The 24407-nt window shown below is 39.9% G+C and overlaps 2 protein-coding genes across 4 annotated transcripts; one reads left to right on the forward strand and one right to left on the reverse strand.

The window, feature by feature from the left end:
• Positions 1–2268: 2268 nt before the first annotated feature.
• On the forward strand, positions 2269–13190 carry nfe2l1b (nfe2 like bZIP transcription factor 1b). Its single transcript, XM_085361590.1, has 6 exons — positions 2269–2453; positions 3426–4252; positions 5351–5572; positions 8119–8208; positions 8649–8807; positions 8960–13190. Exons 2-6 carry the CDS (start codon positions 3695–3697, stop codon positions 10337–10339), a joined length of 2409 nt encoding a protein of 802 aa, XP_085217716.1. The 5' UTR covers positions 2269–2453; positions 3426–3694; the 3' UTR covers positions 10340–13190.
• Positions 13191–14997: 1807 nt separating this feature from the next.
• Positions 14998–20957, reverse strand: cbx1b (chromobox homolog 1b (HP1 beta homolog Drosophila)). Of its 3 annotated transcripts, none has more exons than XM_085361596.1 (6): positions 20934–20957; positions 18863–18944; positions 18466–18622; positions 16415–16568; positions 15311–15405; positions 14998–15212 (listed from the first exon to the last, which is right to left on the reverse strand). In XM_085361596.1, the coding sequence occupies exons 2-6, from the start codon at positions 18915–18917 to the stop codon at positions 15071–15073; spliced, it is 603 nt and encodes a 200-aa protein (XP_085217722.1). In that variant the 5' UTR covers positions 18918–18944; positions 20934–20957; the 3' UTR covers positions 14998–15070. The 3 variants fall into 3 exon arrangements, with proteins under 3 accessions (XP_085217722.1, XP_085217721.1, XP_085217720.1); XM_085361595.1 differs by having other exon boundaries at positions 20817–20947; XM_085361594.1 differs by having other exon boundaries at positions 20806–20947.
• Positions 20958–24407: the final 3450 nt, after the last annotated feature.

A 24407-nucleotide genomic window follows, 5' to 3' on the forward strand; every position in this document is an offset into this window, starting at 1 on the left:
AAAGTGATATTTAATGTAAACTTTTGTTGGGGTTTTTTTTTTGTTCTTTGCGTTTTTGTATAACTGCTGTAGAGATAAAGAAACAAACAATGTTGAAAATACTAAAACGTGATAAAAATAACTTGTGTATTGTTAGGATTGGTTTAAAACCAGGGAATAAAACTGGATTTTAAGCAGGTTTCAAGTTTTGATGCCCCTGTATTAAAACAAAATATATTACTGTCCAAGAGTCCGGAGCCACCACTCATTTCTTTATATTTCGCTTCCAAGAAACCTGATTTTCTTGAAATTTTTCTAAAGTGGACCTCTGAAGTTTTTCTTTGGACATTGACTGCTTTTTCACTCATTTTCAGTCCAGTCCTTGTACCTAACCATTTTCAGAGGAATGCTTGAAAAATGCCAAAGACAACACTGATTTGCAGTTATAAACTGGTATATTTGCACCAACAAGGTGATTCTAAAAAAGCTATTGGCCAAAAAACAAACACACTGCGTAGCGTGCAGTGTGACCTTAAGAAATTTGAGGAAACTGGACAAGTTTGGGGCAAAAGGAGCGACAGACTTGAAAACATTTTTGAAAAACAGCAGATGAACAGTATCTGAAGGTCATGTCATTAAGAAATAGGAATAAATCCATCAAAGACCTGAGAGATGCATCTGGACCTTCAGCTGAGCCATGTACTATTCACTGAAGCCGCGTCGGAAATGATGAAAACTTTTCATGACCACTGGCTGAAGAACAAGATCTTCTTTGTCGCTGATGTTTGCCAGAATTTTCTGGTTTATTTTGTTTTTCCGTATGTGTGTTTTGTTTCTTTAGACTATGCATCCATAATATGAATGTCATACTTTGACTTCTATATGTTATTATGACTGCAAAGGAACCTTACAAACCTCTTTAAATATATTTATAATATAAATACATTTTCATTTTATTATCATTGAAAAGCATTGTCATTGCTTTCAAGACTCACTATAATTAAAAAACTAAATATTTGAAATTTAAAAGACTGGGTGAAGGTGATTAAATCACCCCCAACTCATCATTCTTGATTTACAAATTCTTGTAAATCAAGAATTTACAATATTTAAGTTGTAAATTTACAAGAAAACACTAAGAAAAAGGTCAAATTTATGTCAAAACTTAGCTAAATAAAAATGAATATTTTTACCTAAAAAAAAAAGTCCTCATAAATATATGAGGGGAAAAACGGAAAATGAAAATTAGTCAATGACATTAGTCATAACAAATATGACTAAAATATGACTAATTCAGCTCAACATTACCACTTTGTTTAGCTGAAAAGTGCAGTAACCAACTGTAACAAAGTGATTCCCTCAATATTTCCAACAATATTACAGCAGAATAAAGGGCTGCTGTGTTTTATGAAAAGGACACTTTGGCTGTAAAGTTATTACTTAATATGCATGCAATGTGCTTTCCCGTTCTGCACTTTTTAGACTGTCCCAATGCAAAAAAGGGTCGGAAAAATACAAAGCATATGAATGATGACACAGTGTTACCACTAGTTCTTGTTTAACAGGCTAAAAAGGTTTCAGTAACAGCGTTGCACATATGCTGTGAGGCACAACCTGCTATGGACAATTACAAAATAAAAATAAAAATGGTTTAAAAGTTCCAAGAGAGGTCAATAAAATCAAAACAAAAACGTGGATTTATAACTTAACACTGATTTTTTTTCTGGGTTCTGGAGAGCTATTTTGTATTTAAAATTATATTTTGAAACCACTTTTCAACAACTAGGTTTACATTTAGTCTCAGGACAGATGTTTTTTAAAATATTTTGTGCATATTGTTTTCAAATTCATGGCTGGGCCAGAAAATGGCCTGCAATTGTAGAATGCACTGAATTTCTCCCCAGCTTGAACCTTGAAAAGTAAAGCTGCCGATAATTGACTCAAAAAACGAAAAAGAAAGGAAATCCAAGATTTCCTAAATGTTCCAATTATATTTTAAGTAAACTAACTTCCCCCTTTTCACGTAATTTTGCGTGTTTTTCCCGTAATATTTACTTTTATTTCTTGTAAATCAAAACATTACAAAATATTTTTTATTTCGAAATTTTACATGCATGTCCTCACCCTTGACCTTTTTTCATTATCATCATTATTATTATTATTATTATCTTTATTTTGCCGTCGTATACTTGTGGAAGATTACCAGCGGGGGAATTTTCAGTCGGCTGATGAAAGCTTGCTTGCCACTAGAATGTTCTACGCATGCTCTGTGTGAAAGCGTGTTTTGGTGTCAAGCGGCGCTGCTAGGCTAGCCGGGCTAGCTAGCAATTTTGCAAGTCATGGTGGGCCATTCAATGAGGAAAGGCTGGAGAGTGCTGTATCTGGCATCACTGTGGAACTTTTAATGAAAAAGGACTTGTTACTATTCTAAGCTGACTTTGAGGCATGAAGGCACACTTGCAAAATCTTCATGCGTAAGTATTGCAATCAAAAGGTTTTAAATTAAATAAGTAATACTGTGCGGCGAAACCGCATTGACTTACGGCGCAAGCTAACGTTAGCAGACACGTAAATTAATAAAAGTGATGTTTACGGGAGGGCAATGAACATAGTGGTGTATCTTGTTTACGTTACTTTTAAAACTAACTGAATTGTTTAGGTAGTTAGAAGAAAACTAGCTCATAAGGCTAGCACAGTGTACGTTTTGAGCTCCAATAGTAGTTGGGCATTTTCTGTCAACCCCGCCCTTGCCCTATTCTTATTGGTCGGGAGTAACTGGAGTCATGTGTCGTCGCTGCGCCCAAAGCATGTGGATGGCTGTACTTTCTGTCAATCACCTTTTCACCACTTGTTGCTAGGGAGATTGTTGATGCTAGCTACAGCGGAAGTAGGCAGTCCTAAAATTAAAATATAAACAGAGAAAGCTGTCATTTATTTAAGGGTAAGTGGATAAAACGCATCACAGCTACTTTGTCTTGTGTAATAAGGTAATGCGTAGTACCGATAGCCGGATTTTAAGAGACAGGGCAGCTAACAGCTAACGTCGTAAGGACGAAAGGAGGGAGGGACCGTGCCATCCACCTAACATTGGTGCGTATGCTAGCAGCCCAGCGAGCTTTCTGGACTCCCTCATTCACCTTCAGCAGCACCCACACGAAGTAGTTGTCCTGTCAAGGGTGGGGTGATGCCTGGAGCTCTCTCTTCACCATCTCTGGGCTGCTGAATGTCCAGCAATGAGGAGGCATTGCGCGTTGCGAACCGACATCACTTATTTAGTCTTTAGAGGATGGAGTGGTTGCAATGGGCTAGCAAGTCCTGTTTTCATTAACATGTGCCTAAAGCAAATGTAGGTAGGTAAGGCTTGGCGTGCTTCAGGGCTGAATGTATTGTAATGTTTAATTTTATTGCAAAAGAGCATTAACACATTTATTTCTCACTTTTGCCAGGAATGGGATGATGACACTCTTTTGAAGAGCAGAGCTTTGACTTTAAACTGGACTCTCTAAAAAAGTGAAAACCTCATCTTGGATCCTATACAGCTTTTTGACATAGATAATCCTGTTGACAACCCTCCCCTTTTGCTATATTTAACTGGTTTTTATGTTCATGTATCTATCTCAGTCTTTTAGTGGTAGTGGAGAACTATTGATCCAAGAAAGTTGGCCCCCTTTTTGTTTTTGTTTTTTACTTTCACCTTTTGTTCCTTTGTAAAGAAATGCTTTACCTGAAAAAGTACTTCACAGAGGGCCTGATTCAGTTCACCATCCTTCTGAGTCTCATTGGGGTGCGGGTGGACGTTGACACCTACCTAAACAATCAGCTGCCCCCACTGAGAGAGATCATCCTGGGGCCTAGCTCAGCCTACACCCAGACACAGTTTCACAACCTGCGCAACACGCTGGACGGCTATGGCATCCATCCAAAAAGTGTGGACCTCGATCGTTTCTTCACCACTAGACGACTGCTAAACCAGGTGCGCCAGCTGGATCGCCTCTTCGTGCCCAGTACAGAGCTCAACACCTGGCTAGTGCATCGTGACTCTGATACTGTGGTGTCCGCCAGCAGCCAGTCCAGCCCCACCATCACCCTGGACAATGGGGCCGGCCTAGAGGACGTTAACAACCCTGACGCTACCCCGGCCATGAGGGGAGGAAGTGGAGCGCCTGAATCCACATACAGTCTGAACACAGCGGACAGCAGCCTGGGAGCTGTGGCCCCCGAGGGCAACCAGGAGCACGGCAACAGGGATGGCAATGATGATCTCACAAAAGAGGTATGTTTCCACCAGGAGAGCATCAATCAAAATGTAGATGCTCTCCGTTTAGCAGAATTTATGGATTTGAGTTATGTTAAAAGAGAATTTTTTTCAACAAATGAGTAAATTTGTTTGTTACAGAAGCCAAAAATTAAACGCAGCATAAAGCAAAATAATTTAAATAATTACAGTAACTATGATACATATAGGCCATATAAAATCATATATATATATATATATATATATATATATGTGTGTGTGTGTGTGTGTGTGTGTGTGTGTGTGTGTGTGTGTGTGTGTGAATGTGTGTTTATGTTGTGAATGGCAGATTTAAGAGTAGTCTAGCCTAGCAAAGTAAAAAAAAAAATATAAAAAAAGAAAGAAGAGAGGAAAAAATGCTTTTTTTGTTACCTGAAAACATTGTATATATGTATTTATTAATAAATCCAGTATTTAGTATCCGTTTCCACTAAAAATAAATACAAAAAAGTTCATTCAACATAGCTTTACGGTGAGTAATAAAAACAGCCTCCACCCTAGGTCTTTTATCAGTGTGTGATATTTTTAGTCGAACCAGTTGAGTCACATTTAATACAGCTGTGGTTCTGGCCATATTTAACATTCTCCAACTTTGAAATGCATGGCGAGCAGCCCCCCCCCCAAGTTTACTTCCTTACCTTAAAATGGAACGAAAGACATGATAACTATACAATCTTTTTGTTTGTTTCTTTTACGTTTAGTGTTTATGTGTTGTTATTTCTCACATTAACTATTATGTGAAGTATTCTCAACACACAATGGCCATATTGACACTGTGGAGATCGAGTTCACAGTCATTATTGGATTGCAATAAAGCAAGACTTCTTTCTGATCACATGATAACTACCGTGCCCAAGTGTTTATGTCACGGTTACATCATCTGATTTGTGTTATATCCACTCTCAGATGAAAACGGCCCATATAAAAGGTTTAATAAAAAGTGACGATTTATCATATATTAGGTCATATTTTTAGTTGTGCACATGCCAAATATGTTGATAGTCAGTATGTGGCTATTAAAGTACCTTTCCTCTCTATACAGGGCCATTTTTCAATGGTTGCTCTGTGTTTTTTCAGGACATTGACTTGATTGACATCCTATGGCGACAGGACATTGATCTTGGCGCAGGAAGAGAAGTTTTTAACTACAGCAACCGTCAGAAGGAAAACGAGGAGGAGAAGCCCAGCCCACAGGAGAACAAAGACAGGAATGAGGAACAAGAAAGCTGGAGAAATGGTGTGAACTTACAAGGGGCTCCACCAGTGGATGGAGAGACTGGAGAGAGCATTCCTGAGCAGGTTTGTTAACACCAAGCCTTTCATTATATGCTATTGTTTTTAGTCGGACGCCTGCCTTTTAAGACATAAAAAGGAAACTTAAAAATAGGAGCTGTACACTGGTGATAAAAAGGAAATTTTCTCTGCTCAGTATTAATTTTATAAATGTAGAGACTTTCCACTTAGTTTCTTTGCTGCATTTGACCAAGATGTTGCAAGTTTAAAAATTTGTGCTCAAAATCAAAATTGCTCCGCATGTATGTAATAGCATCATCTCGTTGTTGAGTCACACAAGCCGGTAATATAAAGCACATCAAGCCGTTGCAGTTAGATTAAGGTAGAAGTTCATTTCACAGAGACGCACATGACTGTATTGCATTTATTTTAAGGCTTCCCATCCAAGAGAATTTTCCAGCGAACCAGAGGCAGTTCAGAATCACAAGATCATGTTACCCACCATAAAAGTACAACTGCATAGAGACGCATAGTGTCAAGCACAGGGTTTATACAAACCCATAACGAAATCAAAAGCAAAAGAAATTTGTGTTAAATATTGATTAGATACATTAGCTGGGGATTGACTTGACAAATACACAGAGTATTAACTAACTGCATTAATAGTCCAAGAAACAAATGAGAGATTACAGGAATTTGTCTGTTTAGGCCTTAAAATTTCAGCAGCTAGACTTAAAAGAAGGGGTTGGGGTTTGTTTGTTTTTAAACCAATTATGCCCAGATCGAGACGTATTTAGAAAAGTAAGTGCATTTCTGACTGTCTGTTTTTCCACATTACAAAGAAATGCTGCTGCAGTAAATCAAAGGAAACTGGCTGCATGGTAAAATTACAGAAAAAGTATTGACAGCTCGTTTCCTGGACTTTGTCCTGTAAAATAAAACAGAAGTTTTCTGTTAATTCACAGAAATCCCCCCCCTCTCCCCAACACACACACACACACACACACACACACACACACACACACACACACACACACACACACACTTTTTCTGATATATAATGAAAGTAATAGTAAAACAAACCCAAAAAAACCCCACCTGTTGAGTTTATTTTTTGTTTTGTTTTTCTTTATCCGGTACTTTTTTGGCCTAGTATTGTATGCTATGGGTGATTTCTTTGTTAGTAAGAAGGTTGTAAAAATGACGATTACTCAGATCTCTGCCTCAGGTTAACAGTTCAGACTTTCATGAGGTTATCTTTCCTTAAAGAGAAAAATACAGTGAAAAGTCACAAATTTCTGCCTTAAAAAAAAAAAATAATAATAATAATAATAATAATTTAAACCCCCACATTGGGAGACATTTTTGGCCCTTGGGCCACATGTTGGACACCCCTGAGCTGGACTGTCGGAATGACTGATGCTTACAGCCTTAAACTGTTTGAGCTAATATGGGCAGGGTGTGAAAGCCCAAAGGAGAGCCCTCAAAAAAGGAGGGTCTCAAGTCTGCTTCCAAGCAGAATCTGCTGGAGTTTGCTTGTGATGTGAAACAATCACAAGCACTGTTAAGAAAGCAATGTCTTGATTTCTATTGGCAAAGTTAGTGACTAAGAAGCCATGATCGGGTTTGAGTTGGTTGATTGGCTGCGTAAAAAAAAATAAAACCGCTCACAAACTGACAAAATCATTTGCATAGTTTTTGGGCTATAAATCCAAAGTGTGATATCATTTAAAGACGGTAAAGGATGACCTCAATAATGTGCCCGGAAACCCCTCAGGTGAGTCAGTTGTTAACCTCAAGCACTGATTTACTGTTTAAACGTGCATGTAGCCTAATGTTAGCCACAATGGACCACTCTTAGATTAGGAGCTGTCCTGGCTGGGTGCACATGTTTTTGTAAAATGTATATTTTTGCTTTTAAACTTCGCTGTTGTATTTCTTTGTAATGTAAGTGTTGATTAGATTTTCTTCTCCTACCTGGAAGTAAAAAAATTATTAATTAATTAAGTAAAAAAAACATTTTTTGATTCCCCCCCAAAAAGCATATGTGTAAGTGAATTAAAAAGATGTAACAAAGAGTTAACAAATGACCTAAAACAGTGGTTCTCACACCTTTTTTTTCTGGCTTTTCAGAAGCCCCAGTAAAAACCCTTGTAAAAATAGCTGGTTAAAAATATTTGTATCTGATTTTTTTTTTTTTTTTTTTTTTTTTTTTTAATCGTCCTGGTGATTTTCCTCTGACGGGATGGCTGCAGCCACTTTAGTGAGCACCAGAGTTCTGAATATGCAGTAAAAAGCCGACCTTCAATTAACTAAGTTCTACTCCATATTTTTTTCCCTGGTTGTGTGCCCCACAGTTTAAGAATTGCTGACCTAAAATGGCAACTACTTGTCAACTAGGAATGTCTTTGGTGAGGGAAGCCCTGGTTTATACCCTGGATAATTATTCAAATTTAGGCAGCAATCCCCCATACCAATTCATATATATGAACTTCTTCATGTGTGTACAAAAAAAGCCATTTTGTCTGGACAAATAAAATATAAGAGCTTCTCTTGTGAAAACACTTTAAGATTATTACCTTTCTTTTTTTTTTTTTCTTCGGTGTTACCAGCTTCCAGCTCTCGGCACACAGACCTCACTGTCTCTACAAGAATGCTTGAGGCTATTGGAGGCCACATTCCCTTTTGGAGAAGAAACTGAGGTAACAAAGAAAAATCTGCTGTTGAAATTGTCATGGCCACATATTTTATTTTTTTGGTGGCATCGCTCCTTCCCCTCCCCCCCACATACATGTGCGGAAAGCCTAAGGCAGTGAGAGCAGCAGCAGAAACCACTAACTAGGGAACAGAACAGACCAGCCATCAGGAAAAGCAAATATGATATTGACAAGTGTGAGGAGTTGGGGTGGAGGAAGCAGTAATTCAAGGCAGGCTAGAGCAGCCTAAGCAGGATGCCTTGGATTTGACTGATGAGATACGATGCACTCCCCTTTTCTCAAAACTTGAGCAGTTCTTACTTTAGTGCAGCTGAAAGATAAATCAGACCTACAGTCTCATATTTTAAATTGGATAAATTGGCACAATAAGCTACATATAATGTAAAATCAAGTTATTTTTTAATTTATGTGATATTTTTAATCAGTTTCCAGCCCCGGTTGTCAGCCCAGAAATTGCCGTTTCCAATGAAGAAGTTCCTTCTACATCTCAGGGCCTCCCTCTGGTGCCACAGCTGCCCTCAGCAGAACCACAGTTAGACCTGGAGCAGCAGTGGCAAGACATCATGGCCATCATGGAGCTACAAGTAAGATGTTTTTGTTTTGTCCTCATGATTGCTTGTGAAGTATATTTTGTAACACCAGACACCTTCAGGTCTACATTAAATTCAAAATACTGAAATTATTTTAACATTGTTTTAAAATAATGCATTTTTCTCTTTAAACTCGTTTTTTAAAGGCAATGGAAGTGAACAACACTTCTCTCCACACCAATTCAAGCAGCGTAAGTGCCATAAGTGGGACAACTGAGTCAAGCACTGCGGGAAACTTTGAATTGTCTACTCGCTCGACACCAATAAACCAGGATGTCAGCCTTCATCAGGCTTCCCTCCCCAGCTGCAGCCAAGACTTCCCCCAGATTTTTAACCCTCAGCTGGACTCGGCAAGCATTGCCCCAAGAACCGCCACACTTAGACCCTCCTCCAGCAACTCCACTAACATCAACTCCACATTCGGAGCCACCAACCTAACTGGGATCTTTCTCCCGCCACACGTGAACAGTTCCAGTAACAACGTTACTTCCACCCCTGTCCTCCCCGATCCTTTCAGCACCCTGCTGGAGGAGTCGATGCTTGACGAAATCAGCCTGTTGGACCTCGCCATGGAGGAGGGCTTCAGTCAGGCCCAGGCGTCCCAGTTGGAGGATGAGCTTGACTCAGATTCTGGTCTTTCCCTGGACTCCAGCCACAGCCCGGCCTCCCCAAGCAGCTCAGAAACCTCCTGCTCATCTGCAGCTTCCTCCTCTTCAACGTCTGCCACTTTCTCGGAGGAAGGAGCTGTGGGCTACAGCACTGACTCTGAGGTGGCCACTGTAGAGACAGAGGAAGGAGCTGTTGGAGGTTACCAGCCTGAATATAGCAAGCTCTGCCGTATGAGCTATCAGGACCCCTCCCAGTTCCACACTCTCCCTCAACTTGACAGCATCAGCCATAATCATACCTACAACCTGCCGCTTTCCTCTGCCTTCTCTGAGCACCCAGAGCTCCCCATTTCGGTCGGGAAGAAGACTGTCCGTGACAAACAGAACTCAAAGCCTCAGCCTCCTCAGGACCTGCTCGACAAGCACTCAAGCCGCGACGAGCGCAGAGCCCGGGCCATGAAAATCCCCTTCTCCAACGAAAAGATCATCAACTTGCCTGTGGAAGAGTTCAACGAGCTGCTAGCCAAGCACCACCTGAGCGAAGCCCAGCTGGCCCTTATCCGTGACATCCGCAGGCGCGGGAAGAACAAGATGGCAGCCCAGAACTGCCGCAAACGCAAGCTGGACACCATCATAAAGCTGGAGCAGGGCGTCCAAGATCTGAGGCGCGACAAGGCCCGCCTGCTGAAGGAGAAGATGGAATTCATTCGCTCCATCCGGCAAATGAAGCAGAAGATGCAAAGCTTGTACCAAGAGGTGTTCACTCAGTTGCGGGACGAGGAGGGCCGGCCCTATCCTCCCAGCGAGTACTCGCTGCAGTACAGCGCCGACGGCAGCGTGCTCATCATGCCCCACAGCGTGACGACCGCCGAGCAGAACCGAAAGCCAGAGAAAAAACAGAAGGACAAAAAGAAGTGAGGGAGCACAAACTGCTGTTTATTCTATAACTTTGCTAAGTCAGTAAGAAAGATTTCTGCAGACACGAGAGAGATGTCCTTATTTCCTTTAAGAAGATTGTGGTGAGTAGAAAAATGGCATTGTTGACTACTCTTCCTGCATTAGTTTCTCCCGTTTCATTCTGTTCCTACAATTTTTGTTCCTGGAAACAACTTTGACGCAGAAGTAGCTCTTCGTTCGAGTACTGAGATTTAATTATTTAGACGAGGAGAAGAGGGATATAAAAGGACATAAAACGAGCTATTAGGAAGAAGGAAAAAAAATTAGCTGCTCTTGATCCTTTTGCACCAAACCACTGAGGATGGAGGAGTTTCGCAGGGTGAAAGAAGGGACTGGGGGAGTACAAGAACACTGTCGAGGATGTTTGGAATACCTATGCACCGAAGGTTTTAAAGGACTATCAGATCACATCCCACCCTGGAGACTTTTGGTGATTTTCATAGTCACTGAGGCTTTTAAGTTGCAAAGAAATGCATCGATGGTTGTGAGTTTAGATACCAAAGGCCAAAAGGAAGTCCATTATTTTAGGATGCCAATTAACACCTATACTAACCAAAGGTTGTATTTGGTGCACATCACATGATCTGTATACATCTTAAATGCTCCAACACTGCACTCTAATTCTGTAGGTTCCAGTTTTCGAGTCAGGTGGCATCTAAGTTTAGAAGGCCATAAATAGATCGGGTTTGATGTGTGGAAGGTGGATGTTGAGATGAGAGGAGTGGGAGGCTGAGAGCATTCTTGCGCTGGTCACTGCTGAAAGAGGCCTGGAGGTGAAGTCTTTGAAGGGGAGCAGATTTAGGGAGGAGGCACGCTGCATTGCAAAATGTATCGACTTCCTTATAAATTATACATAGCACTGTAATTTGTCTTTAAAAGGCTTGGCTGTATGCATTTTGCCGTGTCTGTCGCTATTCCTTCGCTGCAGGATTAAATACGGGAGCTGCGTTTAGGAAGGCTCTTATTAACTGTTCATAATCTGTAGTATAAGCAAGGTTATAGGTCTAGCCACATCAGCTTTACATAGACGCCTACACCCTTTTTGTTGAATTCTAAATTCTGAGCCTGTAGTTAAAGGAAGAATTCAAGATAACGGTGATGGGCCAGGAGCTCCAGAGAGTAGTGCATTATTAAAACCAACTCCAGGCAGTCTTGAGTCAAAGTCATTCAGTTTTCTTGGATGCCCCATTTTTAGCATTAACAGAAGGCAGGCTCAGTTGACGCTGGGGTGTAGCAACTTCCCTTTCAAGTAACATACGCGCCAAATGTTAAATACAACAGTGTATTAGGGCCGGTTAAGGGCGAAAACAATTTAAAAAGCTTGGCGAAGCTGAGGTGAAGGCCTGAGACAAAAGAATAGAGATTTTTGTTGCTGTTGTTGTTGTTGTTTCTTTGTTTTCTCAGAATTGTTTTGCTTTAACCTCAAATTGAGGAGAAAAAACCTGTTTATTATTTCAAAACCAGAAACAAGAAACAAACTGGCAAATTTATGGGAAGAAGACCTGAAAAATTTAAGAGAAAAAGAATTAGGAGAATATTTACAGTCGAAAGAGATATTTTAGGAAAACAAAACAGGCAAATTCATGAGGAAAAAAATGGAAATTTACATTAAAACTGCAGAAAATTATCAAGAAAATGAAATGAAAATTCACAGTTTAAAAAAAAAAGTAAAAAGTCTGTTGTAAAGAAAATTTATGAGAAAAAACAGGCAATTCACAAGAAAAAATGCAAATTTCATAGAAAACTAGTTGCAAATGAATGAGAAAAGAATATGTAAATTAACAAAGCAAAAAGGAAATTGTGGAAAAAGAAAAAGAAAAGATCAATTCAAAAACATAAAGCTGTAACAAGAAAACAGGTTGTTTTTTTTGGTTAGATAAGGTTGCTTGACTAAAAAAATGACCAAAAACAAAAAAACTACTTTGCGAGTTTCTATTCAGTTTCTACTCATATTTGCCAATTTTTTTTCTTGGAAATGTTTTAGAGTTCTCTATAATTGCAGTTTAAATCGAGTTACCTGATTCTCCTCGCCCTGTAGATTTTGTTTTACTTTGAACGACCCTGGTACGGCGTTGCGACTGTACAAAAAACCACTTGAGGATTTTTTTTTTAAACTGCTGTAAAGCCAAAGTGTTGGCTTCAATCAAGTTTTTGTGTTTATAACAGAGCGAGCCACGCGACTGATAACGCAAAAGCAACTCGAATGTGTGAAATGACGACACGTGTCGTGGCCACTTTGATCTGAATGCCTTTATTTAACGTTTCCGTCACTTTTATGGGTTTTGAGAACCGAAGAGAGGAGGGATTTTAAAAAAATGTTCTCAAAGTAGAAGTGCTATTACTTGTCTATTTGAATGAAGTTTGTCAGTACATGTGTTATATCACCTTCTTAAAAAAATAAATAAAATAGGTCCGTTGTGTCAGCTGAGATAGGAGATAGGCTAGATCTTTTTCCAAGAGGCTGAACAGAACTCGCAACATTAAGATGATGTCCAAAAAAAACTGTTTTGAACGGAGAAGTGTCCTCATTAAATGTGATATTCAGGCATGAACCTCTGGTTAACATTCACTTCAGTGTAACACCAACTACTTAGTACTGCTACTACTTAGTGCACTTTTTTTGTCTGTCTTGTTCTGTAAATATTTTCATGTTTGTGTTTGTTATGATTTTATGTAGTCTGTTTAAAAACGTCTCCATTAACGGTCACACCCTCTGCTTTGAGTTTGGATGTAGTTCCCTCCGTTTTGAGGTATTTGCTGGCAATCAAGAATTGTTTTTATTGATTAATAAAGTGTTTTTATTTTCACCTGTGACTCTTGTGTTCTAGTTGTCCATGTTTCAGGCTTCCAGTCGGCGAAGGCACTAGATACCTTGACCATGAACAACCTGAAAAAGGTTTATTTTCAGCTTCCTTTTTTTCTATTATTTTTGGTTTCTTTTAGAGTAACTTTGCTTGATCCACAGCTCAAAATAACCCCTATTTATCTAATACTGACCAGCCCCTCAGGTCATCTCCTCCCTTTAAGCCACCTTTCTGCTGCTTGCAAACAAGGTTTGGATGTGGCGTGTTAAAACATCAATAATTCAGGGAACTCCCGCAGCTCTTCTGGAGGGAGATACCGAGGTGTTCTTGAGAGATATCATTCACCAGCGTGTCCTCCCTGTAGGGCATGCCTGAGACATCTCACCTGGGATGCATCCAAGAGGCATGGTCAGATACTCGAACCACTCCAGCTGGCTCCTTTCAGTGTCGAGCTCTGCTCTGAGCCCCTCTCCTGATCTGTAATGCTGAGCCCAGACATCCTCCAGACGAAGCTCATTTTGGCCGCTTGTATCTGCGATCTCATTCTTTCGGACACTACCCAGAGCAATAGGTGAGGTAGGAATGTAAATCACCAACTTTGCCTTCCTTTGTTTTTTCTTTATGCTTCTGTAGAGCTGACAGATTACCTCAACATTTCCATGCACTTGTATTCCAAGTTTGGTTTTGCAGCTTGATGTGCCCTGTTCGAACAGCACATGGGTGGGACTCCTGCTGTGCCTGAGATGATCAGATTAGAAATATTTACTCTTTGACATCATAAATGGTCAAGAGTAGGGAAAAACCTGCTTGAAATGGTGCTGAGGTGCGTGCACGCGCTCACCTTTGAGATCTCACATATTGTTAGAAAGTCGGTCAATGTTTACTTTCAGCCGCTTCCTCGTCACAAGGGGTCGCTGCAGCATGTTTTACACCGGATGCCCTTCCTTATTCAACCCCAGAGGGGATTTGTGTCTCCAGCCGAAGTCAAACCAGCAATTTTATGCTTGTCATGCAAATATAATTGCCAGAAAATAAAGAAAGCCCTAATCGGTCCCCTTCAGTTATTATACCTCGAACAATGGTTTACCTTGAAGTAACCGGCTATCCAGACAGCAGAAACGCTGTTTGACTTCCTGCTCTGGTCTCAGTTTTACATCGTGGCATTTATTGAAATGCAATCCAACTTTTTCTCTCAACAGTGACTTTTAACCTGCATGTGATAAAGAAAATCAGAAAAATTCAGGCATCTAAACTACAGACAGACACGTTACCTTGAAATAAAACAACATTTTTAGCCAGTCTGATAAATTAACCAGAATATAAAGATGATAATTATCTTCAAATTTAAAGTGACACAAAGCCACTGTAACAAAAAGTGGTTTATTCTCCAAAAGCGACAAGCAAGACGTGACAAACACTACAAAGATTACCAAAGAACAAAATATTACAGAAGTTGTTCATAACCGTACATCAATACGGATGCTAAGGAAACGCCTAAAATGAACACAGTTTTGGCCCCGGAGAGCGCTGATAAACGGAGTAAAAACAATGGCACGCGAAAGAAATGAAAACATCACCTCACTGATACGATGTCATTGCAAGATGAGCCAGATGTGGAAAGGACATCGAAAGCCTGGTGAAGGGAAAATTAACACTGCTTTGTTTGAGCTGGTTTTTGTCAAGCAAATCTGAAGGATATTTACATGGAGATTTGATCTGGATAAAAGTAGAATCGAATGAGTGATACTACGCCAAGAAGACTAATGAGTCCAGGATGTCTTGCTTGCCTCTGGCCCATCCCCCTTCTTCGCCTCCCCTCCCCTCCCTCATGGAAAGTACACAGAAGTTCAAAATGACATTTCTTCTCCTCCTGCCCCTTCGCCCTGTGCTAGTTTTTCTCATCCTTCTTCTCGTCTTCGGAGGGGTACGAGTGCCAGGTGAGCCGTTCTTCATAGAAAGAGATGACCACTTGCGGACACTTGACGTTGGCCTCTTTCGCCGGCACAAGGTCCGCTTCATCTGAATTTTTCCTTTAAAAAGGGCAAAGGAAAAAGTCATTTAACCTACTGTAGAAACGCATTTAATGGCACATTTGAATTCCCCAACGTGTGGGGCAACACTTACACACCATTTCATGAGGAACATGAGTTCTCCTGTGGAATCTGTGGCACCGATAATCCTTTCTGGATCCAGACCTCGAGCAAAGCCCCTTAACTTCTCTGTCTGAGGATCAAGAAACAAAATAAAACTTAAATCCATCCTAATACAGGATGCCCACAGAAAAACCGTCAAATCGGAGACAAAAAGATTTCTAATCAATCATACAAGACATTTCTGGTAGGTCCTGGGAGGAACAGGGGGAACACTACCAGAGCCCAACAAAACAACCTCCAGCTGGTTACTCATGTACACGGCTCTGACCTAACTCAGAGCCCAGCACTGCAGTTTGACTGGTATTCACAAGAAAAACACATTAGAACTGGCAGGTCCACAACTGGCACCCTGCTCTCTTCACAGATAAGAGGAAGAGGTTTACACTGAGCATGTTTGATAGATGTGAGAGTCTTGAGAAGTGGGTCAACAATGATTATAGGGGGGACTTCTGGGTTAAAGGTACTGGAATGGAACCCTCACACCTGGTGTCAAACCACCTTAAGCTGGTGCAGAGAGCCCAGGGTTTGTCCTGCCCAGCCTCATAGTCCTAAACGTTGAAGGCATGGAAGCCACGGAAAGCCCCTCATGTTCTGACCTGAATCCAACAGAGAACCTCTGGGACACTATTGGTACATCAAATGGGGCTAAACAGCACCACAGACTGATGATTCAGGTCTAGGAGGAGGTGAAGAAGCATGCCCAGATGTTGTTGGGAATGCATACAGGAACTAATCCTGTCATCACTGGTTATCCTGGTTTCCACTGTTATCACATCATTTTGTTCTCAAGAAATTAGAAACTATTTCCTAAAAAGTTGGTATGTTGTGTAAAATGTAAATAAAAATGAAACACAGTAATTTGCAAATCTCACAAACCTATATTTTATTGACAACAGAACACAAAAAAAATTAGCTTGTTTTGAATTTTATCGCGGCATTGAGTTTTTATTTACATTTTACACAACATCCTGACTTTTTGGTATATCAGGTTAAGTGCTCCTTTCATTTTTTCTTAACAGTGAAGTGTATTTTTAGATAACTTGGCATTAAACGAGACTCATGGAAAAATTGGGACTCACATCATCTTTCTTCTTCTTTGATTTACTGTCGTCTCCTTCTGCTTCTCCGGCTGCCTTCCTTTTTCCATCATGTGCTGATTTCTGGGACTGCAGGAACTCTGCAATCAAATCTGGACAGTCCAGGTTGTCTTCTGGTTCCCACGTGTTATCTTCACTGTAGATTTAAATACACGAAAATATGATTTAACTCCTCATTTAGTTGCTTGTGATGTTTACAGTCAAAATATTCTCCACTATCATCATGCGAAAGCTGCTTCCAGAGTCCAGCTGAGTATCACTGGAGTCTGATAACATAGAGTCCTGATGTTTTTCTCACTTTTTGCAAAGATACTTACACAAGCTATACAATAACTTTCCCTCACACAATGGCTCTGGGGAGGCCAGTCCATTTTTAATACAGGTATTTGCTGTGTTTTTGGCATCGTCTTGCTGAAAAATTAGGCCACTGCCAGTCAGATTGCATGTCAGATCAAAGATCTGATGTTTGGGTGGGTGGGGGCAGATATTGAGTCCAGATATTTTGACAAAATTCCCAACATCAGTGATTCAAATGCAACCCTACACCATGACTGAACCTCCACCGTGTTTTAACGGTGGGCTGTAGACACTTATCCGTACATACTGACATCAATTTGATCCAAAAATTTCAATTTTTGGATTCATCACTCCACAACACCTGTTACCACTGATTTTCAGTCCAGTTTTAGAGTATTTTGGTAAGTCGGCCTGCTTCCCTTCTCTGATGCCTCCTATGAAGGCATCAGAGAACAGCAGATAGATCAGATCAGACTTTTTAAGGACCCACCCATGGCAATATATGCCGATTTTCTGGCTAATAGTTCTTTAGAAATCTCTTTGTTGGTACAAAAACACTAATGTGAGTAAAACTGTGTTTTCTTTGGCATTTTTTTTAAATGATTTGATTTTAAGCTGCATGTAATGACATCTAACTCTTATAGCAGCTGTTTTCAAAGTCAACATGTGGCTCCTTAGAGTTCACGTTCCCACACCACAGACGTGAACCTTTGAAACAAATATGTTCATTAAAACTTTGAGGCACATATGACTCTACCTCCATTAAAAACACCTGTTAGATCTGAATCAGATCTAGCAGACCGCGCTGCCGTAGTACCAGATACTCGAAACCTTTAATGATGCTAGAAAAACATTAAAAACCCTTTACAGAAAACCAACAACAGCAGGAACTAGGGCTGTGCGATATGACCAAAATCTCATATCCCGATATAAGAATTCTATCATCCCGATAACGATATAAATCACAAAAATGTAACATTTTCTGTAAATTCTGTGAATCTCGGGCAGCTCGACTTGCGGGAAGTTTTTCCAGCTGCGCGTCATGTAGCTGGAGTCAAGTGTTTTAACTGATGCATGAAACGATACATTTTTAGACATAAGTTGTAACTGCCGCCGTTTTCTTTGTGAGTATTTATTACACGGCGTGCTGCGGGGAAAAGCCTGTTCTAACGTTTGAGTCTAAGGTTTATTTTTTAGCACCTGGCGGCTCTTTTTTACTTCTCATCCGTAAATAATCTGCTCTTTCACGTTATTCAGTTTATTTTGAAAAGTCTCAACAGGATCTTGAGCTTCATTGTGAAAGGTTTATGTGGAACATAAACAAGCGGACACGCGATGCTGTTACTGTTGTTGATGCTAACGACAACGCATAAAAACAGGCGCTTGTCCGTCTGTGTGGTTATATTAAATATAAGAGAAAGAGAGAAATTAATATAGCCACTACAGTGACCATCAAAACGATGAAAAAATATTGCCGAAAACAGTTTATTTTGCGACACCACGAAACAAACGATAGCGTAAAATGAAACGATAGACGTTTTTATATCGTCATCGATATATATCTTTATATCGAACAGCCCTAGCAGGAACCTTAACTTTTGCATAGCTCATGTTAAGAAGTGCATCTTTCATCTGGCGTTTGTTTGGCAAATCTGGGTTGTCAGGTGAAGATAAAAGTGTGAATGAGCTGACATGAGCCAACCAGTGACCCATGAATTAATTTTTTAAACACTTACTTAGAGAAGCCTTTCCACTTAAGAAGGTACTCTACTTTGCCTTTCACCACCCGTCGATTCAGAACCTTTTCCACCACATATTCTTCCTCCTCTTCTTCTTCCTCGGCCACTTCATCTGGCTTCTTGTCCTTCTTCTCAGCCGAAGTCATTTTGCTCTCTGTCGGTTTGCAAACAGGGGAAATGAGAACACATCTGTGGCCCCAGATGCCTCAGTGGCTTGAAACTGAGAACTCTTACTGCCTGCAGAGTTAAAGACGCTGACATGTGTCTGCCGAGTTCAAATGGCATCACAAACACTTATAGAGTCACGTACACGATTCATTTCTTGATAGACACCTTAATCGCACAACGACAAGTGAAACAGAAATTCATGTTAGGAAATAATGATGTTTAAAACCTTCTGTAACAGTGGGACCATCGTTAGAGGGTTCTGTAGTCAGGCTCATACTCATCAGGTAGACCTGGGGACCCGCAGGTGCCTGGTCAACGTCAAGATTGTTGCATGTTGGAAAAAAACAGCATTGGAGAATGGGATTCAATGACGAGAAGCATGAGAGGCAATGCCGATTATTACAATCAGCCTATGATTGTGGGTTTTTTTTAAAGGTTTAAGAGCTTTTCTGTCAAAGAAGTGATTGTCTAATCTACATTGCCTCATGTTAACCATGATTTATAACCTTATATGACATGATATAAGCTCACAGAATGGTATTTCCATGTGCTTCTGCCGAGTGCAAAGTAAGACAATTGCATATACAAGCCCCAGCAAAAATGATGGAATCACCACACTTGGAGGATGTTCATTCAGCTTTTTTTCTCTCTCTTTTCTCACTTTGCTGCAAATAAACAAATCTGATATTCTGGCTTCATTACCTTAATAAATTGCATTTTTTCCAGCTCAAGTAGCATAACCATAGTAAATGTACATATGCAAAAGTCTGCAAAAGCTGTTGATGGTGAAGCGTGACCCTAATGAGCTTAAAGAGGGAATCTGACTAAAGAGGTTGTTCTCAGTTGTGTCTACAATTTGGATCATTCAAACAGAAAACTCATGATAGAAATGCACAGCAACAAGCAAAAAAAGAAGAAAAACTATTTAATGTTTGTGACAGAAGTGGAAGAGGGGCTGATTGAAATGGGATTTCCATACAGGAAAATAAAACAAGCTCAGAGTGGGCTAACAAAATAAAAAAAAAATCATGGGTGGTGGATTATTGGATTAAAGAGATGTTCAGTGATGAATCTGGGCTGGTCGAGAAGGTGATGCTGGAACTTTTGCCTGAAGAAAACAAGCAAATATCCCCACTCATTCATGGTATGGGGTTGGAGGACAGGTGGAGAACAAGAGGAGGCGGCAGTAACAGTAACTGGACAGGTGTATGCTCAGATTTGGGACTTTTCTCATTCCGTGATGAAAGGTTTTGGTAATGATAAGGTGTGCAACCTGCCACTGAGGAAAGAGTGTTAAAGGTTTTTCACTTCAGGGACGAGGTACATCAAATGTATGGTGGAAACTGAAGGAAGTAATGGTTCATTCTGCAAAGCTGATCTGTCAGATCTTACTCATGCCTCAAAGAATTAAGAGTACTAAAATTGTGATGTTTTTGTTATTGATTCCACATTTTTCATTTCCCATTGATTAAAATAATCCCATTGAATGTGTTTGGTGTGTGCTTCATGAGAACAGGTTGTCCAGCTATTAAAGAACAATAGATTTTACCATATGTGTTATATATTTTATTCTAGGTTCAACAAAAAATGAGTATGCATCCTCCCAGTATGTCGATTCCAACATTTCTGGCTTTATTCATAATTTAGTCGATTAATAATAAAGCGGAGGCAGAGTAGGGAGGCATCTATGGCCGTACATGTAGCAATCAGCATCAACAACGTGAGATTTGCAACACCTGGCGGCGGCTGAGCAGCAGCGTGGAGGGGCTAATTAAAAAAGAAACTGGACTACTTTGGGGGAAAGGGGCGTCGTCGCGGTGTAAAATACTCCTCTGTGCTCAGTGTAGAAGGGATTATTTTTAACGTTAGCAGAGAGCGAGAGGCAGAAGAAAAGAGCGCACGACAAAAGCCTTGCAGGGACCCACAGTGTACTGCTAGCTGGCGATTCCTCCATATTGCCTTCGTGGTAGCAACTAATGTAGCGGCTCAGGGATGCCTGTCGGATGTAAACACCGCGAATAACCGCGCAGTATGCGGAGCTAGTCTCCTGAGCAGGTGTCTTTTTAATACTGACTTAAAATAAACCTCCCAGCTAGCTAACGTTAGCCTCATGCACAATCCAGCGTTAGAGCACCTTTGGAAGGAGGAGGGTGAAAAAATGGAACTCACCGATGACTTACAGTGTAATCGGTTTGTTTTAAAACTTCCGCCCGAGCCGAAATGAAACAGCTACGGCTATCGCAGGTTTACGGTAATAACGTTTGTGTCGGTTTGTTGTCGAAACACAGAGCCGCTACCTTCTCCACGGCGAAATGTGTCGTTTCCGCCCCTTCGTCTGGTGTGAAGGGAGCAGAAGAAGGAGGGGGGAACGCCCGCTGGAGCGCGAGGAGGAGCCCCTCCGCAGACCGCGAAGCACGCGGATGGAACGCTCGGCGCCAGCACGCGCCACTCGCGCTCAGTGCGGACGATATACAGATCTACGGAAGCAGCATGCGCGCAAACGGCGGGCTGGAGATGAACGAAGCGGACCTCCCTGCGTTATAAACACAGGTTATAGATGCTCGAGGTGCTTTATAAATCTGTGCACAGCTGGATAAATACCCAGGCGGGGAGGACTACCAAGCGGTACTGCCGGGGTCCCAGGGAGGCGGCGGGCGTCCTGAGCTAACCCTGTTTAAATACAGTGTTCTTTATATCACAGAAAAATACACGAAATAAATACATAAAAAGATAAAGATGAAAAATGATTAGACAAATAAAACTGCAACGATAAGGGACCAAAATTGAGCGCGAAAGACCATAAATTATTATAGTTTTGTATCATGAAAAATGTTTACATCTCTTTGTGTTTTGGTTAATTGCATTTAATTTTAAACATGACTACATGAGCAATACAATCATTTCATATATAATAATGTATCTATAACAACGAGTGTGTTTTTCGTATCAAATACTTTTACTTTATTATTTTAAAAAGCTAAATTTGCAGTACAGGCATATATACACCTTGCATAGATATATAGATATACTAAAGTCTACAGTTAACAGGGAGTGTTTGCAGACCTTAACTAGCTGTGGCCTGTGGCTCATTGAAAGAAAGCATGGCCTCAACAAGTTGAAACAAGGGAAAGACTTTTATAACTACTTTAAACATGGGGTGTGGGAAATGATGCTTGCACCCAGTCAGCTGTGTCTTGGATTATGTAGTTACTCATAGCAACGGCATCCAAATGGAGAAGGCATCCTCAAAATGCGCAACACAACAAATAAATGAGTATGATTTGAACATTTCTGTTTGGTTTCCACTTAGTGGAGGACTCAAGCTTTCAGACACAAACCTGAGGTGTGACTGTTTGACAGCTAATCTAGGAAGAAGAACTGAACAAAATTATTCATTTACCCTCATATTTTATTTGATTTTTTAAAGGTAATATTCTGAATTAAACTGTTAAGTTAAATATTTATTACTTTTATTATTATTATTTATTTGGAAGCACAGTTGTAAAAAATTAAAATGATTAATTATTTATTTCTATTGTTATTCGTTATATTGCCCTTTTAAAAATGTATTTATTTTTAATATACACACTTCAGTGATCTAACTAATTCTAATTTTAACTAAAACAACTAGTTTCTACTTATTAATAAATGTACATACACATTAATGTGCCACTGATTATATCCATATATTTTGCTTCCATGGACCCAGACTGTCTTGTAATTTTTAGAATTAGTTCTCCAGGCTTTCTGGGGGTCTTTCATATATTTTCCCTTTGGCTGCTTTTTATTTTTAGGGACTGGGTTGCTAACATAACTACTATGTCATGGTTTGGTGCTGTACTTCAGCCAGTGGTGTTGGGGAACTTTTAAAAACTGATGGAATTATGAATGCAGAAAACTACCATCAGGTTTTGATGTCCTGCCATCTAGCATCTGATAGGCAATGGCTTCATTTTGCAATCATCCCAAAACACTGCCAATGCAGTAAAAGCATACCTGGATAGAAAAACACACAATGCAACTCTATCAGTCATGCACTGGCCTCCTGGAAGCACGGACCTCAATCTTACTGAAGGAATAGCAGGCGTTCTGCTTCGTACTAAAACAACACCCTATAGTCAAGGAGCTGCTGATGTCCTTCTATAGATGTTCTGTTGAGAGTGTATTGACATATTGCATGCCAGTGGGGTTTGTCAGCTGCACTGCTCAAGAAAAGACAGCACTCCAGAGGGTCATCAGCACAGCACAGAAGATCATCAGCTGTGCTCTTCTCTCCTTAAGGATCTCTAAGGTCCCACTGCCAAAGTAAAGCCCACAGCATCCTGAAGGACGCATCCCACCCAGGACATCACCTGTTCCAGCTATTAGCATCAGGAAGGCAGTACAGGATAATAAAAGCTGAAACAAACAGTACACTTTACAGTGCACTCTACAATGACTCAGGCAGACACACACACACACACACATTTGTACACATTTATATTTTTATACTGTATTTATTAGAAACTCTTATTTTAGTATTTTTTGAATGGTCAGAGTGCTTTCTTTGCAGTGAATGGGACAGCATATAATTCTGATGTGCTTTTGGCAGAATCATAATAAAAGATCCAGATTTTCTGATTAGTGAAGCAGTGTGGCATCATCATGACAAAGAACAGAAGAAAAACCAACCAGCATCCAAAGATGAGCTTAGAAAGTCCTCAAAAAAGATTAGGGAACTGTTCCTGCAAACTACTTAAAACTATATTAAACGCTTTCCTAGAGTTCAGATTGTATTAAAGAATTAAAATATATATAAAGAAATGAGCAGTGGATCCAGGCTCTTGCTCAGCACTGAGCACAAGTACTGATTGTTTTTTTTTTGTATGTAATTTGTATAGTATTTTTTTCTCTCTCTTATTTTCTTTACTAAATGTACTTGTATATTGTTCACATGTTGAAATAAATTACCAATTATAAGAAATAAGTATTTTAGTTACGTTTATATAAAGTATGAAAAGTAGTGCTTTTAGAAAGATGTCAGAAATTGTGGAAGTGTGTTTTCACCACAGTATTTTGACTTTTTTTTTTTTTTTTTTTTTTTGCCATTTTTAAGTCTAAATTTTGAGTCAAGAACTTTAAATGTCGGAGTTTTACCCTTTTTTTGGGTAAGTTTTGAGTTATTTTCTCAAATGTTGAGAAGAGTTAGTAAGCCCCAGACAACCCTAATCTTAATCACTAACCCTAACTTTGAATTATTAAGTTGAAATGTCGAGATAATAAGATTTTGAGTCATTTTGATGTGGTAAAAAATTTCTGTGGTGGAAAAAAATGCTTCCATAAAAAAAAGTATTTTCCGTTTGACCATACCTACCACACAACAACAACAGTCAAGCAGCATTTATTTGACTGACTGAGATGTAAATAAAACTTTATTGTGCCTGACAAATATCTTTCAAAAAACTGTTTAAGAATAGAGGTATTAAATATTTTAAAGAATTACATATAATCAGTATTTCAGTTATCTCAGGACAGTACCGCATCCACAGAGCCAAATTTACCCGCTTTAAACTTTTACTCATAATATTTAAGCAAACTGAGCATTACATTAAAACAATTTGATCATCGTTTGCTGTTTTTACTAATAAACAGAAAAAGAAAACAACCCCGCTAGCTTTTCAAAGCCAGCGGGTTTTTGTTCACGCCCCTCCCTCTTTACGTGCTACCCTTCACTACGCGGTGACGTAAAAACGTGACGCGCAGGGGTGGAGCTTGTGACTTGCGAAATGGAG

The sequence above is a fragment of the Diplotaxodon limnothrissa genome, linkage group LG8, assembly GCF_057381915.1.
Source record: "Diplotaxodon limnothrissa isolate DT_005_m linkage group LG8, D_limnothrissa_male_GT1.1, whole genome shotgun sequence".
Taxonomy (NCBI): Eukaryota; Metazoa; Chordata; class Actinopteri; order Cichliformes; family Cichlidae; genus Diplotaxodon; species Diplotaxodon limnothrissa.

Excerpts from the sequence above, each read along its gene's own strand:
- nfe2l1b (XM_085361590.1), top strand. The coding sequence starts at position 3,695 with ATGCTTTACCTGAAAAAGTACTTCACAGAGGGCCTGATTCAGTTCACC. Across the intron at positions 4,253-5,350 it reads ATGATGATCTCACAAAAGAG|GACATTGACTTGATTGACAT; the intron begins GTATGTTTCCAC and ends GTGTTTTTTCAG. Across the intron at positions 8,808-8,959 it reads TGGCCATCATGGAGCTACAA|GCAATGGAAGTGAACAACAC; the intron begins GTAAGATGTTTT and ends CGTTTTTTAAAG.
- cbx1b (XM_085361596.1), bottom strand. The coding sequence starts at position 18,917 with ATGAGTATGAGCCTGACTACAGAACCCTCTAACGATGGTCCCACTGTT. Across the intron at positions 16,569-18,465 it reads AAGTGGAAAGGCTTCTCTAA|TGAAGATAACACGTGGGAAC; the intron begins GTAAGTGTTTAA and ends TTAAATCTACAG. Across the intron at positions 15,406-16,414 it reads CAAAGAAGAAGAAAGATGAT|ACAGAGAAGTTAAGGGGCTT; the intron begins GTGAGTCCCAAT and ends CTTGATCCTCAG.